The sequence below is a fragment of the Ceratotherium simum genome, chromosome 3, assembly GCF_057802395.1.
Source record: "Ceratotherium simum simum isolate JZ-2026a chromosome 3, ASM5780239v1, whole genome shotgun sequence".
NCBI classification, from domain to species: Eukaryota; Metazoa; Chordata; class Mammalia; order Perissodactyla; family Rhinocerotidae; genus Ceratotherium; species Ceratotherium simum.
Window position 1 is genome coordinate 45,011,867 of NC_141902.1, and position 17,077 is coordinate 45,028,943.

The 17,077-nt window shown below is 37.3% G+C and overlaps 1 protein-coding gene across 3 annotated transcripts in view; it reads right to left on the minus strand.

Annotated features, from left to right (window-relative positions):
- The window catches only part of SECISBP2L (SECIS binding protein 2 like), a 54,881-nt gene that overhangs the window by 24,992 nt on the left and 12,812 nt on the right, over positions 1 to 17,077 (minus strand). For 2 of the 3 annotated variants that reach the window (XM_087426981.1, XM_087427000.1), the window contains 9 exons: positions 16,923 to 17,058; positions 12,406 to 12,635; positions 12,095 to 12,119; positions 11,417 to 11,532; positions 9,487 to 9,549; positions 5,144 to 5,278; positions 3,329 to 3,409; positions 2,370 to 2,537; positions 2,091 to 2,232 (listed from right to left, as the gene is read on the minus strand). In XM_087426981.1, coding sequence (XP_087283107.1) covers positions 2,091 to 2,232; positions 2,370 to 2,537; positions 3,329 to 3,409; positions 5,144 to 5,278; positions 9,487 to 9,549; positions 11,417 to 11,532; positions 12,095 to 12,119; positions 12,406 to 12,635; positions 16,923 to 17,058 — 1,096 coding nt within the window. The remainder of the gene's footprint in view (positions 1 to 2,090; positions 2,233 to 2,369; positions 2,538 to 3,328; positions 3,410 to 5,143; positions 5,279 to 9,486; positions 9,550 to 11,416; positions 11,533 to 12,094; positions 12,120 to 12,405; positions 12,636 to 16,922; positions 17,059 to 17,077) is intronic. The other variant, XM_004421554.2, reaches the window with a different exon arrangement.

Here is a 17,077-nt window from a genome sequence, read left to right on the forward strand (position 1 = left end):
AGAGGGTCTTTTCTTTCCAACAAAATTCTTTTTCCATGGTCCCTATCTTATTTGGTATCATCTTAGCCCTTACCACCACCACAATCCTCCAAGTCCGAGAGTTTGGAGTCATCTTTGACCCGTTTCCACATTCCATCAGTTAAAAAAAAAAAAAAGAAACCCTATCAATTCCTTACAATCCTTTTTCATCTCTACCACAGTCTCATCCTTTTCTTGAACTTCCTGAGAAAGCTGATGCCTTAACGCTGTCCAATTTACACACTGGTGATAGGTTAGAGGTTAATTTCATTTCTATCTTTCAAGAATCCTACTCCCCCTTCAAAGCCCAGTCCAAACGCTACCATATATGGGTCATTTATAACATCTTCCCCATACCTCCCTGTTGACATAAATCACTCTCTCTTCTGCCAGTTCATAAAAGTTTGCTGGTATCTTTCCTAAGGCGCTGCTTTTTATCAGTTATTTGTGTTTGCCTTTCTCTCTGACTAGATTATAAACTTCTTGACCACAGGGCTATCTTAATCCGATCTGTAATTCCAACAGTTCCTGACACCATGCTTTGCAGGTAGATATTTTACATTTGCACACATTAACATTTGCTAAACGAATCAAAGTTGTAACAATAAGCCATTTGAACAAAGTATCACAGGTTAACACTCTCTTCTCCATAATAATTAGTTAACATTTATTGAATGACTATAACCCAGACACTCTTCTAAGCACTTTACATGTATTATTTCATTTAATCCTCAAAACAATCCTGAAGCAGGTACTATCATTGCCACCATTTTAATGTGCAGAAAGTGACCAGGAAGGTTAAATAACCTGCCAAGGAAATACATGAAAGAACAGGACTCAAATTCAGGCAGCTCAACCCCAGAGCCTCTGATGGCAGCCACAAAGCCACACTGCCTCCAGAACACGCTAACTCTCACTTCCTTTCCCTACAGCCCTTCACAGTGAGTGAGATGTCACTGCCTCTCTCCTCTCAATGACACGGAACTCTGAAGCTGTGCATGGACTCAATATTATTTTTACTAATAGTTATTCAAAGCTAAGGCTCATAATGGATGGGTACCTAGCCATAGGTTTAAACATTTTGCACACAGGATTGAAGTTATACACTGTTACTTAGCTTTTTGTGTAAAACAACAGACCTTTTAGATAGGACCAGAAGAAACAGAAAATTCAATTCTGCCTCTTCATCATCAGTGCTTTTTGTTGGTGCCTTTCCCTTTCCTTCATCTTATTCCTCATCCTCTAAAACAAAGACTATGAAAAGAAATGAGGGAGCACCTCAGAGCTGCTGAGCTCTAAATTTGATGAGGTTTGTTAAAATATAAATTACTATTTCAGTAAAAAGCCAGATCATTCTCATTCTCATTCACTCTCTCTCACACACACACACACACACACACAATTTGATCAAAACTCCTGTTTCCCATTTGGTTGTATATTGGATAATTTAACAGGTACAAAGCCAAATTACTTGTGATTTTCTTTTGAAGAAGAAAAAAAATACTTGGTTCAAAATGTACACCAACTGAGATTTGAACAGAGACCTGAAGGACCTGAGGGAACAAACTATACCGATAACTGAGGAAAGAGAGTTCCAGGAAAATGAAATAGCAAGCACAAAGACACTGAGCTAGGAGCACGTTGGGAGTGTCTGTGGAACAGTGAGGGGGCTAACGTGGCTACAGCAGTGTGTGCCAGGAAAGAATGGTGATGAGGGCAAAAAGGGAATAGGGTCATCTAAGATACGGCCTTAGTCAGGACTCTGACTTCACGCCAAGTGAGATCAAGAGCTACTGAAGGGTTCTGAGCAGTGGAGTGATATAATCCAGCCTATATTTTAAAAAGATCACTCCTTTTAAGATAGACCAGGGATAGAGGGAGGGAAAGCAGGGAGTTGTCAGGAGGCTACTACAGTGCAGTACAATGATGAGGGGCTACTAGAGTGACAGGAGAGGAGCTGGTGAGTAGTTAGACTCTGGATTTTTTCTAGGTTTATATATAAAATTTAGACTAACAACATAAAAATATATTACCAAAGCCAAATAGCAAACTGCTCAGACTAATGATATCACCTGTATATGACAGAGGTCTGGTATTAGTAATTTGCCGTGCTTTCATTGCTTGTTGTTGTTTTTCCAGAGCTGCTAACATATCCCCCAAATCTAGCTGCACAGGGGTTTTATTCTTTTTTCCAGCTGCCTTTGATAAAGCTTCCTGCAAGGTAAACATGAAAACATTTACTTTTTGTTATAGTACAAAAGTGTGGCAATTTAAGATGATTATATTTGTCACTCTGTCCATCTCCTCAAACCTAGAAAAATAAACCATTACATTTATACATAAAAATGTACCTGTAATTTTTTTTGCTCCATACTTATTTCTGAATATTCTTGAGCTGTGGCAAGAGCTGCTGCTAAAGCTTTCTTCTTCTGACTTTTTGCACGTTTAGGAACTGAGGTTGTAATGGGAATTGGAGTCTGAACTATGTTGATTGGTGAGTTTTCAGGTAAATCATCCAACTATGATAACCAGAGAAAAACATTTGTTAGTGATTCCACTAAAGTCTAATCATAACGAAAGACAATCCAGGGGGCTGGTCCAGTGGCGTAGCAGTTAAGTTCACGCGCTTGGCTTCGGCAGCCCAGGGTTCGCCAGTTCGGATCCCAGGCGTGCACTGATGCACCGCTTGTCGAGCCATGCTGTGGCGGCATCCCGTATAAAGTAGAGGAAGACAGGCACGGACATCAGCCCAGGGCCAATCTTCCTCAGCAAAAAGAGGAGGACTGGCAACAGATGTTAGCTCAGGGCTAATCTTCCTCACAAAACAAAAAAGAAAGACAATGCAGAAGGTAGGACGTTCTACAGTATAAATGGACTAGACCCTTCGAAAGATTCAATGTCAAAAAGAGCACAGTGAGATGGTAGAACCATTCTAGACTGGGAAATAATAGAGACAAAACAGCTTAATGCAACAGGTGATACTTGTCTGAATCCTGGACTGAAAGCAAAATAAAATAACTCCAAAGTAAAGTTTTGCAACAACTGGGGAAATTTCAGTATGGACTGTATGTTTTATGACACTTAATTAATGGTATTTTCTTATCTGTAATTGAACTGTGGATCTCACAGGAAAGTGTCTTTGTTCTGGCTATGCTGAAAAGAAATGTTAAAGATAAGTACTAAATACAATGTTTCTTCTATACCACGCTGCCTCACATGTCTTTATACTTACCTATAATATTTCTTTACATCATAGCCATAGTTCAAAACATGTTCTATTTGACTTATCTTTTTAAAAAGAGTCACTTACTACTTTTGAAGAAAGTTTCTGTTGAATATTCTCATCCTTAGCATTTCCATTCTCATTTAGTTCTCGAAATCCATCTTCATCCTGAAATAATTTCACATTTTAAGTAAAAACAGAGTTCAAAGCAATAAACTCAAGAAAAACTTTTAGTTTTTATTTATTTATTTTTTTTGTGAGGAGATCAGCCCTGTACTAACATCTGCCAATCCTCCTCTTTTTTTGCTGAGGAAGACTGGCCCTGGACTAACATCCGTGCCCATCTACCTCCACTTTATATGGGACGCCACCACAGCATGGCTTGCCAAGCAGCGCATCAGTGCGCGCCCGGGATCCGAACCGGCGAACCCCAGGCCGCCACAGTGGAGCGCGCGCACTTAACTGCGTGTGCCACCACGCTGGCCCCAAGAAAAACTTTTTATAATGCTTAAGAGTAATGAAAAATGGGGGAGAATTTTTTTTTTTAATTCTAATATTGAACTATTTAAAGTCAGTCTTAAAAATAGAATCTCATTTCTCCATGCTAAAACAGCTAATTTAATTATTCAAGGATAGGGGCATATCCACACATGTCCAGCCTTCAGATTTCTGCATCTACTATTCCATTTTTATTGATTCTACCCTAAGATGGGTAGGTAACTGAAAAGAAATTCAGAAAGGATTTTATCACATTTCAGATAATCTGGAAAACATTTAAACAGATGGCTTAATATGAATTTCACTAATATATTCCCTGTCCTGCATTACTACACACACCTGTCAATAACGTCAAAAGTTAAAAAATAAAAACTAAAAAAATATTTCCTACTCAAAGTAATTTCTTAACTAATATCCTCCTTAACATAGAAAATTTTATCGAATATCTTTAACTAAATGTAAGAATGGAATCAATATTATGCTTAAGTGCAAATAATAAATCTGCCACATGTACTGTTCTTGATAGGATAATTAAGATGTACTCTCAAGTGCTGCAGATAGATTACTAAGCTTATCTAACATATTAGTTATCTCTAGCCTCTGGCCTCAAGCACGTTTTCCAGTTTAATCTCCATCTATTAACCCATTTTATAGAAACTACGATCCAACAAAAATGAGTTACTCAAATGAGTTACCTGGGATGTTGCTCACCATCTTGACACAACCAAATTTTACTCATTCTTTAAAATCTATTCAAAATGTTATCCTTACCCTGCCCCAAACCCAAAGGGACTTGTCTCTCCTTTCCACTCCAACCACACTCAATCAAGTATAGTGCGTGTATACACCTATATTCCTTATTACACAGCAACCTCCTGAAGGGTAGTGTGTTTATTCACCTTAACGTATTATCCAGAGCACCTTACTTTACAGGCCTCTGACAAGAGCCACTTAGATGAAGAAATGATAGAAACACTGCAATTAGAATATAAATTGTCTGCCTGTTAGAGAAAGTAAAATAGCCTTTTTTCCTCCTTCTCCAAGACTCTCTTGGCTAGCAACACAAATTAACCAAATTGAACTATTCAAATCTGAAAAACTTGACAAGTAGACTGAACAACAATAAAAATTAAGAAGAAATTTTCATACTAGGTGAAATCCATGTAAAATCAAGTTCTACCTCTACATATTATCTCAAAATGAATACTCATGACAAAAATTTATAAAAGTAAGCATTAGTAAAGTTAACGTTAGACTATATACAACCAATACTTCTAAGTAATTTACAATCTAATAGTAGAGTCACATGTTAAGACATAAAAAGTACTTATCATAATGTAAGAAAATTAATTTCTTAATAGGAACATTTGCTGTAAGTTTACAAATAGAGTTTGAAAAAAATACCTCAAAATATAAAGACTCAGAATTTGGGTCGCCTCTATGAGATTGACTGGGGTTTAACTGCTTATTATCTTGTCGCTTTTGCAAATTCTGTCTTCTTTCAGAGGAAGTACTATGTCCTCGGCATCTGAATCCAACCTAAGTAAACCCCAGAAGAAAAAACACGTCTTATTATTTTTAAGTAAATGTTTTATTGAAGTATAACATACTCACATAAATAATAACATAATCACATCAATTATTATTATCCTGTTAAGAAATCTGCAAAATGTTCAATCGTCATAAGGGCAAGAAAAAACACATCAGGGGCCGGCCCGGTGGCGCAAGCAGTTAAGTGTGTGCACTCTGCTTCGGTGGCCCGGGGTTCGCAGGTTCAGATCCCGGGCGCGCACCGAAGCACCACTTGTCAAAGCCATGCTGTGGCGGCGTCCCATATGAAGTGGAGGAAGATGGGCATGGACGGTAGCTCAGGGCCAACCTTCCTCAGCAAAAAAAGAGGAGGACTGGCATCGGACGTTAGCTCAGGGCTGCTCTTCCTCACACACACAAAAAAGAAAATAAAGGCATCCTACTTAAAAAAAAAAGAAAAAAACACATTAAGCATTTTAAGAATCTTAAGACATTTCAAGTTCCCTCTCTTAAGTACCCATCTTAACCAGGACACTTAGAAGACTTGAAAAGTATGATCTTCATTATGAGTTACCCAAAAATTCTAACAATAAACACAACTTAGAAACAGACCTGGACAGAAGGTGCTGGTATACAGGCTTTATGAAATCAAAAATATGCACACAACGACCTGGACTGCCACCTAGCAACTCTCATGCTAAGCAACTGGTCTAAAAAGACTTGCTGATAAGAAATAGAATTTTTATACTCTTTTGGGAGGTAGGCTGTACAGCAGAACTATAGGCCAGAAGATAGTCATACAGCAAATTTAATTCTTCCTTAGAATATGCACTGTGACCACTGGGCTCCTTCCTATAACCTATAAGCACCTGTTAAGAAACTAGGTAATTTTCCAGATACCCAACAGTTTCCTGGTTTTAAATATTTACTTCATTTTAAAATAGGCTCATGAACATGGACAAAGAGAGGGACATCACACAATACATGTGTGACGAAGCAAATTTCAGTAAAATGTTAGACAGCATCAAGCTGGTAGCTATATGAATATTCTTTGTAAAACTATTTCAACTTTACTGTCTGTTTAGAAATTTTCATAAAACATTTTTAAAATCGGCTCATGAAAAGAAGCTCATTCAAGGATGGTAAAACAAATGCAATGTACAATGTCCAGGTACTAAAGAAACAACTTAACTCACATAAATTATTAACATTGAAATGAGTACTAATAATCAAGCCCCACGATAGGGATGAATAAAAAGCAAGAGAATAATTCTTGAGTACAACTCATTTCTTTGTACAGTCACTATCACAAAAAAGTAAATGCATACCTGCCCTCCAAACAGCATTACATCAAAAGTAAGCCCTATTGTAAACCAGAGTTAGTATATATGCATTAGTGCTGTTACAAACACTAAAAAAATTTTTTTAAAAAACAAATGCAACTTGATTATTACACTTGGAGACATAAAGCTCCAGGATTAAATTAAAACCCCCAAACTAATGGTCCCAACCAAGTTCATGAGGACCAAATACGTTAAGTATTTCAATTATCTCCCGGAATGAATGAATGAGCTCATTTTTTTTATTTCTTCTAAGAGAAAGAGTTTTTTTGATAAAAAGGGGGCATACAGCATGCTGTGCCAGGCATCCCACATATAAAGTGGAAGAAGATGGGCATGGATGTTAGTCCAGGGCCAGTCTTTTTGGCAACAGATGTTAGCTTAGGGTTAATCTTCCTCATCAAAAAAAACGGTGGGCATACAGAACAACACAAAGCAGAAATATATATTAAGATTCAAATATATATTAAGATTCTTAAATGACTGGCACAAAATTAATATTAAAAGATTTACGTTTCCACACCCCATTTATATAACAAAAGAAAAAATTACTAGGAATTGACGTATGAGGAATATGCATAAATTTATTTTCAGAAAACTGTATAACACTTCTGCAGAACACAAAAAGATAACTTTAAACAGGAAGACGTACAGTTCTTTGCCTAAAGATGCCACATCATAAAAGTAATCCATTTTCCCTATGATACATTAATTCAACGACCAATAGAACAAAACAGAAAGTCCAGAAATAGATTTCAATATACATGGGAATTTATTAGGTGATAAACGTGGTTATCTCAAATCAGTGAAGAGATGGACTTTTTTTTTTTTTTTTTTTTGGTGAGGAAGATTAGCCCTGAGTTAACATCTGTGGCCAATCCTTCTTTTTGCTGAGGAAGATTGGCCCTGAGCTAACATCTGTGCCCATCTTCCTCTAGTTTATAGGTGGGATGCCTGCCACAGCATGGCTTGATAAGCAGTGCGTAGGTCCACGCCTGGAATCCAAAGCCTGGGCCATCAAGGCAGAGCACGTGAACTTAACCACTACGCCACCAGGCCAGCCCCCAAGGTGGACTTTTCAATAAATGGTGTTGGGAGATTTGGGTAGCCACCTGGAAAATACAAAGTAGGACCCATATCTCACACCATCCACCATGACAAACTCCAAATGGAATAAAGATTTAAATGTAAAAAAACAAGATCATAAACACACCAGAGGAAAACAGGCAAATTCCTTTATAACCTTGGAACAGAGACAAGGCTTTTCTAACTACAATTTAAAACCCAGAAGCCATTAAAAAAAGCAACAATAAAGTCAACTTATAAAAATAAACTTCTTAATGCTACTTAAAACATAAAATAAACTTGTGCATGGCAATAATAATGAGCAAAGTCAAAAACCAAAATTAAAACCTAGCAAAATATTTGCAACTCATATTACAGACCAAAGGCTCCCAGAAATTTTAAAAATTTGATAAGAGCTTGATCCAACTGATTAAAAAATGTACCCAAAAAAGGGGAATAGATCAAGATACAAAAAATGGGCAAAGGATATGACCAACAAATTCACAGAAAAATACAAACAGCCCTTAAACATATGGAAAGATGCTCAACTACATTAATACACCAGTTTCACCTAACTGGCACAAATCCAAAATCCGGAAAACACATGACTTCTGAGGCTACATGGAAAGAGGCATTCTCCATATTATTGTTGAGAATGTAAAATGATACAATCTGGTGATATTTACCAAATGACAGAGCAGACTTTACCTTTTCACCCAGCAGCCCCTTATCTAGAAATTTATTCTACTGCTATACACACATATTTCTAAATGACACTGCAGTATGTCTATAGCAGCAGCAGTTTATAAACGACTCAAGTGTCCATCGATAGGACCACAGAAATCAACAAGAATATATCCATACAACGTAAGAAGTTGTTAAATGTGGAAGCCCTCTATGTAATAATATGGAAATGTTTCCAAGACACATTGTTAAGTGATGAAAGCAGAGCACAGAACAGAGTGGATAAAACACAATACACATACCTGTATTTACTTATAATGACATGAAGAAACTCTGGGAAAATACACAAAAAACTCAACAAAGTGGGACAGATATAGGGAAGAGGAGAAGACAAGGGGAGATGGATGACAATGAGATTTTTCATTGTATAACCTTTTTCATCTCTTATTTTTCAACCTATTCACAAAATAAAACCATTTTTAAAAACTTAAGTTTTTAGATTCTGCCCACTGTTTAAAATTAAGGCTACATCAGAGTTTAGAAACAATCTGCCTTTTCAAACATTAAGACACTGGTAAAAGTATTAAAAATCAATGCATGGTACAGTAGCTAAAACAGCATGGTACAGGTGGAAAAATCTGATAAATGGAATAGCCCAGAAACCGTACCCAAGACATAAAAAATTAGTTGATGACTAAAAGGGCAACACAAATCAGAGAAAATAATGAATTACAATGTTAGGACAACTGGTTAACTACTTTGAAAATCTATATCATTACGTTATACCATGCATCAAAATAAATCTCAGATAAAAGTCTTGAAACATTATGCTATAAAGTAGCAGAAAATACAAGTGAATATTTATTTGATTTCTAAAAGACTTTTTAAGCCTAAAAACAATCAGAAATTGCAAAAGGGGAAAATAATTTGACTTAAAAGAAAAAAACATTCTGCACATCAAAAATCAAACAAATACATACTTAAGAAAAGTATAACACAGCATCAGAAGTAGAAAACAAAACAAATACATTGTTCAACATCTGGCTCCAGTTCTTCTGGAATGAAGAGATACGAAATAAACAAAACTTAACATACTGTTTGTATTTGCATAATTTTACCATTCCATACCAGTTCTGAGGCAGGGATAAAATGTTTTTCCACACATATCAGCGTTATCTCCTCTCCAGTGGACTGCTGATACCAAAGATAACAGTACTGAGACTGAGAACTTGGCAGGTCTAGCAGTTAAATTTCAATGTAAATTTTCAGCACTTAACTAAACATTTTGTAGATGTTGTTTATCTAATCTATATAACAATTCTTGTTTTAGCTCTTTTGTTTTTAATCAAATAAAGCTACACTACCTCACGAGCTTGCCAAAAACAACACTGACTCATTTTAGCAATAACCATAGGGAAGAGGCCTTCCTGACAGCCTAATTAATGTAAGGGTACACCTCAAGTACTTTATTTCAGGGAGGAAAAGGAACAGGCAAGTATTTGGTCCACTTAATCCATTAGTAATTTACTCCTCTCTTTGAGATTATCCACAGATTTATTCATAAGATAACTTTAATTCCTTAACCAGATTTAAGGAATCCAGGAAGTTTATCAAAAATTGAAAATGAAAAATGCTGACCACTAAACAACTCCCTGGTTTCATAGACAACCAATGCAGGAAGACAGTTACTAGAAATTCACGGCAGTATGTAACTTGCTCCGCTGTACAGCAGCTAGATCTTTTTTTTTTTTTTTTGTGAGGAAGATCAGCCCTGTGCTAACATCTGCCAATCCTCCTCTTTTTCTGCCCAGGAAGACTGGCCCTGGGCTAACATCCGTGCCCATCCTCCTCCACTTTATATGGGACGCCGCCACAGCATGGCTTGCCAAGCGGTGCGTCAGTGCGCATCCGGGATCCAAACCAGCGAAGCCCGGGCCGCCACAGCAGAGTGTGCGCACTTAACCGCTTGTGCCACCGGGCTGGCCCCTGCAGCTAGATCTTGCTCCCTAAGACCAGGAAGCTGCCCAGTCTGGCCACATTACAGCATGAGGCAGCCATCCATCTATGGCCCTGCAGGAAGCACAGAGTGTGGCTTGTGGTATTTATAGTCAAGTAAAGACACATGGACAAGGCTGCATCCTGAAGCTCAAAGAATCAATATTTTAAGGTAGTAAAATGATTTTTATACGAATAAGAAAAAGTCATGGCAGGGCCAGCCCGGTAGCGTAGCGGTTAAGTTCACACGCTCCGCTTCAGTGGTGCAGGGTTCACAGGTTCAGATCCCAGGCGCAGACTGATGCACCATTTGTCAAGCCATGCCCTGGCAGCGTCCCATATAAAGTAGAGGAAGATGGGCATGGACGTTGGCCAGGACCAACCTTCCTCAGCAAAAGGAGGAAGATTGGCATCAGATGTTACCTCAGGGCTAATCTTCCTCACAAAAAAAAAAAAGAAAGAAAGAAAGAACATGTCATGGCAGATGAAGCAGGACTGGAGGGTATTCTTTTTTAAAATTATGAAATATCCAAATACATTTCCTAAATATAGAAAAGTAGAAAATGGTACAATATACACTCACATACACACACACACCTACATTCAACATTCTGCCATTCTGTTTCATTATTTAAATAATAATTTTATTGGGTAAGCCATTTTAAAGTTACAGCTATGATGATATCTTTGTTTTGGGGGTTTTTTGGTGAGGAAGATTAACCCTGAGCTAACATCCGTTGCCAATTCTCTTTTTGCTGAGGAAGACTGGCCCTGGGCTAACATCTGTGCCCATCTTCCTCTACTTTATATAGGACGCTGCCACAACATGGCTTGATAAGTGGTGCGCAGGTCCACATCTGGGATCCAAACCTGCAAAACCTGGGCCGCCGAAGGAGAGCGCGTGAACTTAATCACTACACCACTGGGCCAGCCGTAATACCTTACTTTAAAATAATTTAATATGCATCTCAAAAAATTAAGGACATTGCCCTTCAAAACCACTATACCACTTATAATAATTCATCTCACACTAATCAAATTTCTCCAACCTAATTCAAATCACCTGTGAATTATTTCTTTGTTCAGTCTGCCTTCCACCTCTAGAAAATATCTGATTTTTTTCCATCCAAGGTTTTTTCTGAGTTGCCTGGCAAGTTACATTGGACCAATTTACACCACCTGTAACAAATGAGATTTAAAAATATGACTTACTTATAAAAGATGCCAAAACCTAAATTGCCCCTGAACTTCATGTACAGTCATGCATCACTTAACGACAGGGATAAGTTCTGAGAACTGTGTCGTCAGGCGATTTTGTCACTGTGCAAACATCATAGAGCATACTTACACAAACCTAGATGGCACAGCCTACTCCCACCTAGGCTACATGGTACTAATCTTATGGGACCACCGTTGTACATGCAGTCCGTCATTGACTGAAACGTTGCTATACGGTGCATGACTATATGGAAATTCAGTCACTATAAACGTAATACTGGAAATTTTCCTGTCAACTTTAAGTGGTATTCCTGGTCTTACTAATACAAATATCATCTTGCAGAATACTTCCAGCTATTATTTTCTCAATTTTATCAGCAAAACTGTAGTACTTTCCAATTTACTTGAATCTCTTTGAGAGATTGCTAAATTTTTTGCATCAGCAAGCTTCATGCTTAAAAGCAAAACTCTGGCATGGACAAAGAAGAAAGTATAGCAAAATTACTATGCAGAAAATAAGTACCTGCACATATAGGTGATTCCACATGCTAAAAATAGAAACAAAAAAGACAATTATTTTCCGCTTAAGAGTCAACACCATATACCTTGCAAAACATTTCATAATTTAGTCCTGTGAAGCATGATTATTACAATCTTAGAAAAAATATTTCTCCATAAATATTTTTCATATTAATAAAATATACAAAATACATTTTTACCTATCCTGTTACTATAGAAATTGTTACTGAAAATAGACACTTAGGCTTTAGCAGAGGACACAATGATAATACTGACATAGATGACTGAGAAAGAAACCAAAGCCATGTTACATACATTTATGGTGCCAGAATCAGGATTTCTCAAAGCCCCTGCTGCGGGCTGGTTGTTGCTGTGCTTGGGACTGCAGTAGCCACTATCACTGTCAATGTCAGCTTCACTAGCCCCCTGCTCACTAGAGGATTCCGCAGTAGGGTGGGATGCTCTTCTCCTCCTGCCTTTGGATTTCCAAAGCATTGTGGCAGAGCTCTCCGAGAGAGACTTGTTGGCGATGTCTGATGGGAAATCTACAAGGCAAGGAAAGTGTGACAACTCTTTGTGAGGACCAAGTTGACAAATTCTTGTTAAATTAACATTAAGGTTATAAGAAAATAAAGATATCTAACTTTGTAAAGGGAGAAAACAGGTGAAAACTTTTAAAAGATCATCAAAAGGTAAGATGTTCCTGACAAATCGGTTTATAATCTGTGTTTATTATGAAAAGAGAATAAAATATTTGTATAATTAATACTACAACAAACCACCATGAGCCATTGAAGAGAGCACCACCAATCCTTCAAAGTCCACTGCATGCCCCCTTCCACCACTGCATCCTCTTCCTCCCCTAGGGGTGACCTCTATTCTGAATTTTGTGTTTATCATTCCCTCACTTTTTTTTTGTGAGGATGATTAGCCCTGAGCTAACATCTGTTGCCAATCCTCCTCTTTTTGCTGAGGAAGACTGGCCCTGGGCTAACATCCACGCCCATCTTCCTCTACTTTATATGGGACGCCACCACAGCATGGCTTGACAAGCGGTGCATCGGTGTGCGCCCAGGAGCCGAACCTGCGAACCCCAGGCCACTGAAGCGGAGCGCACGCACCTAACCACTATGTCACCGGGCCGGCCCCTTTTCCTTCACTTTTTAAAATAGATTTTCCAGAGATTTTTGTATTCCTAAAACATAAAAAATATAATTTTGCAGTTTTAACTTTATAAAAATGAAATCATACTGTACATATTCTTCTGTGACTTCCTTCCCACCCCTCACACCCCCAACACCGGTTTTGAGATTCTGACGCATGTGGCTGTAATTCATTGTCACTGGAACCTAGAGTGCCTGTTTATGAATATACCCTAACATATTTATCTTTGTACCACTGATGGGACACAGGTTGTTTCTGGGCTCTGCTATTAAGAACAATATTGCTGTAAACATTCTTATACAGACACATGAATGGTTATGTGTGCATGTGTAAGTTTCTCCACCAGAAATACTGCTGAGCCTTACTTGGATACACATACTCAACTTAGTAATGCCAAATCATTTTCAAAGGTGGTTAAAATAGTTTACACTCCAACAGCAAGATATAAATATCCCCACTGATCACCTTTTTACCAAATACTTGATGCTGTCTTCTAGGCTACAAGTTTTGCCAATTATTGGGTATAAATAGATGGCTCATTGTGGATTTAATTTGCATTTTCCTGATTAATAATGAGGTTGAGCATCTTTTCTGATGCTTTTTAACCACTAATGTTTTCCCTTCTGTGAAGTACTCCTTCATTTTACTTTTGGATTGTTTGACTTCTGCCTATTTTTCTACTGAGTTGTCTGTTTCCTATTTCTATATTTCACAAATTGTAATCATAAGACATTAAAAAAACTCTCATAATCTCCTCCCAACCCAACAAATCACAAATTTTCCTTTTTCCACATTTCTGATCATATATAATTTTTTTTTTTTTGGTGAGGAAGATCAGCCCTGAGCTAACATCCATGCTAATCCTCCTCTTTGCTGAGAAAGACTGGCTCTGAGCTAACATCTATTGCCAATCCTCCTCCTTTTTCTTTCCCAAAGCCCCAGTAGATAGTTGTATGTCATAGTTGCACATCCTTCTAGTTGCTGTAGGTGGGATGCGGCCTCAGCATGGCCAGAGAAGCGGTGTGTCAGTTCGTGCCCGGGATCCAAACCCGGGCCGCCAGTAGCGGAGCGCGCGCACTTAACCGCTAAGCCACGGGGCCAGCCCTAACCATATATAATTTTTATACAGCATCAATATAATTTTGAGTTGTGCTCTGTTTAATATTATGTATATGTTCTTCATACTTATAATGTAAGAAAGCTCCATATCATTCCAATGAGTGGATCTCCCGTACTTCTCTTGACTTGTCACCTGTTACCAGACATTGAGAAGTTTTCAGTGTTTCTGTTGCATTGCTACAATGTGCATCTTTAATCAAATGGTCCCTTTTCTTTCTAGGGGGAGATTCCATTTGGATACATTCATAGGAGTGGGACAACTGGGTCAAAGGAAAGATTCCTATAGTCCAGCCAAATTGTTTCAGCCCTCTAGTACAGTGTCCCAGGGGCCCTGAGGGCAAGGTGGGGTCATTTTCTTATTGATTCATATGAATTATTGTCCTCATACTAATCTTTTGTCAGTTATATCCATGGTAAAAATCTTTTCCAAGTTTCTGGCTTGTTCTTTCACTCACTTTTGATAAACAGAAATTCTTAATTTTAGAAATCATTTCCTCCCTGCAGTCATAAAGATGTCTGCCTATATTTTCTTCTACATGTGGTTTTCCCATTAAGTCCTTCATCCTTCTGGAATAGATTTGCATGGGGTAAAATCAGGGATCTGTAATGCTATCTCTGTCAAATTCTCCATATATGTGTTTCCACATACATGTGAGTCTGTTTTTAGGCTCTCTGTTCTGTTTAATTTTTGTGTACTGTGTTTTTATATAAACCTATAGGAATTAAGATAGCTTTATGAGTCTTGATATCTAGAGGAAAAGTTCTTTCCCAGGGATGTCTTGGCTCTTCTCGGACCAGTGCTCCTTTACTTTAGAATTAGTTTGTCAAATTCACCAAAAATTCCTATTGGAATTTTGATTAGAATTGCATTGAATGTACAAACTAACTTGGGAAAAATGATACTTGAAAAATCAAATTGTCCTGCAGAAACATGACATTCAGGGTTTTTTTTAAACACCCTATAATAAAGTCATAGTTTTCTGCATAAATGTCCTGTACATTTTTGTCAGGTTTATTCTCAGAAACTCTATATTTTTGTTGCTATTGTAAATGGTATCTTTTCTTAAATTTGTTTGTTGGTAGCCTACCAAAATGCCATTAACTTTTGTATATTATCTTATATCTAGTCATCTTAATAAACTCTTGTGTTCGAGTAAAAATTTGTTACAAATTCATTTAAACTAAAATATTTCATTCTACCTGTGACTGATATCAATTAATCCTCAGAAATTAAAAACAAACTAAAGGATAAAAGTACTGATAGAACGTATGATTCTCAGAATTTGAAAATAAAGAATAAGAATACTGATAGAAGGTATAATCTTCTTCTCAAATTACACTTTCATCTTTTCATTTTCTAATTCTTATGCCTCAGAAGGTTGTCTTGTGCTTACTTAACGAGCAGACTAAAGAAGGATAATTTTTAAAAGCAGTCCCAGGGTTGAAAGCATGTAGAAATGGGTTCCTATGACTAAGAACAAGCAAAACATAGAAAAGTTTGTAATATATTACATTATGATTCTTTTCCATAGCCACTCCAAGCATTGTCAGAGTCTGTTAATCTCACTGCTTTATGCCCTACAAACCACACAATGACTGTACTATCAGCAAGATTGTTTTTTAACTGATTCCCAGATCCTTTCTTGCTCCTAATGGATCTAAGCAATTGTAAAAGGATAACAAGAGATGTCCAAAAGAAAAGGTACAGCCTGAATGAAAGAAAGTATGCACCATCTAATTCATTTCAAGCCAGACCACACTTGAATGGAAAGTGCAGAAGGGTAAAAAACAAATGTGCCTTTGAACAGGTCTAATTCTTGGCCTTGAATCATTAACAAGGATTTTTTTAACTAGTGTCAATGACAATGGATGAACGGAGATAGACATCTACTCTATAGCTACTAAGCTGAGATCAGAGATACAAATTGGAATTTCATGATACAAACAGAAGAACAGCTGGAATATTGCAAGACTATTAATTCTTATCTATTACCAGGATAAAGCTGTTTTATTAATGCTTATACAGTCCTCTAAAAAATTCTGACAAAATGATATCCGACTAGTCCAAAATTTTTGTTTGACGAGATATAGGTGTCACTCATAGATTTGGTTCAGATCTATGCTAAAATATGGCACCAAAAACTTGCTAACTTCTTTCTATAATGATACTACTAGGATATTAGGAGGTTTTACAAAGGGTTTTAATCTAGTTAAAAAAACATGTACAATTCTGATTTCTACCAAAATGAGTCCCTCAAATTTATATAATGTCTGCAAAACTCCACCCCTGATTTCTGAACTGTTCCCCTACTATAAAGGAATAAGGAAACATAAACTGTGCTCAAAACTGTACATAAGCCAGCAAGCAAGTTGAAAGAACATTAAGGACATGGACTGTTTTATCCTTCCTAGAAAATTTCACAAAGTGGCAGGATAAATGGAAGGATGGATGTCTAGAATCCTGAAAAGTGGTACAGTCCACAATTATAAAGTCAATACACGACAAGAGATAAAAATCAGTGATGTATATAGAAGAACCACTGCCTTACCTGTTTGCTGTGAAGCATCTACCAGAAGCACAATTTTTGATCGATTATCAGGACCTGATGCATTTGTCTCTTTCTGAGTAGCTACATTTTTCACCAATGGCCGTTTGCTTTTTATGTGCTGTTGTAAAAGTTGTTGCTGATTTAAATAAAAAAAA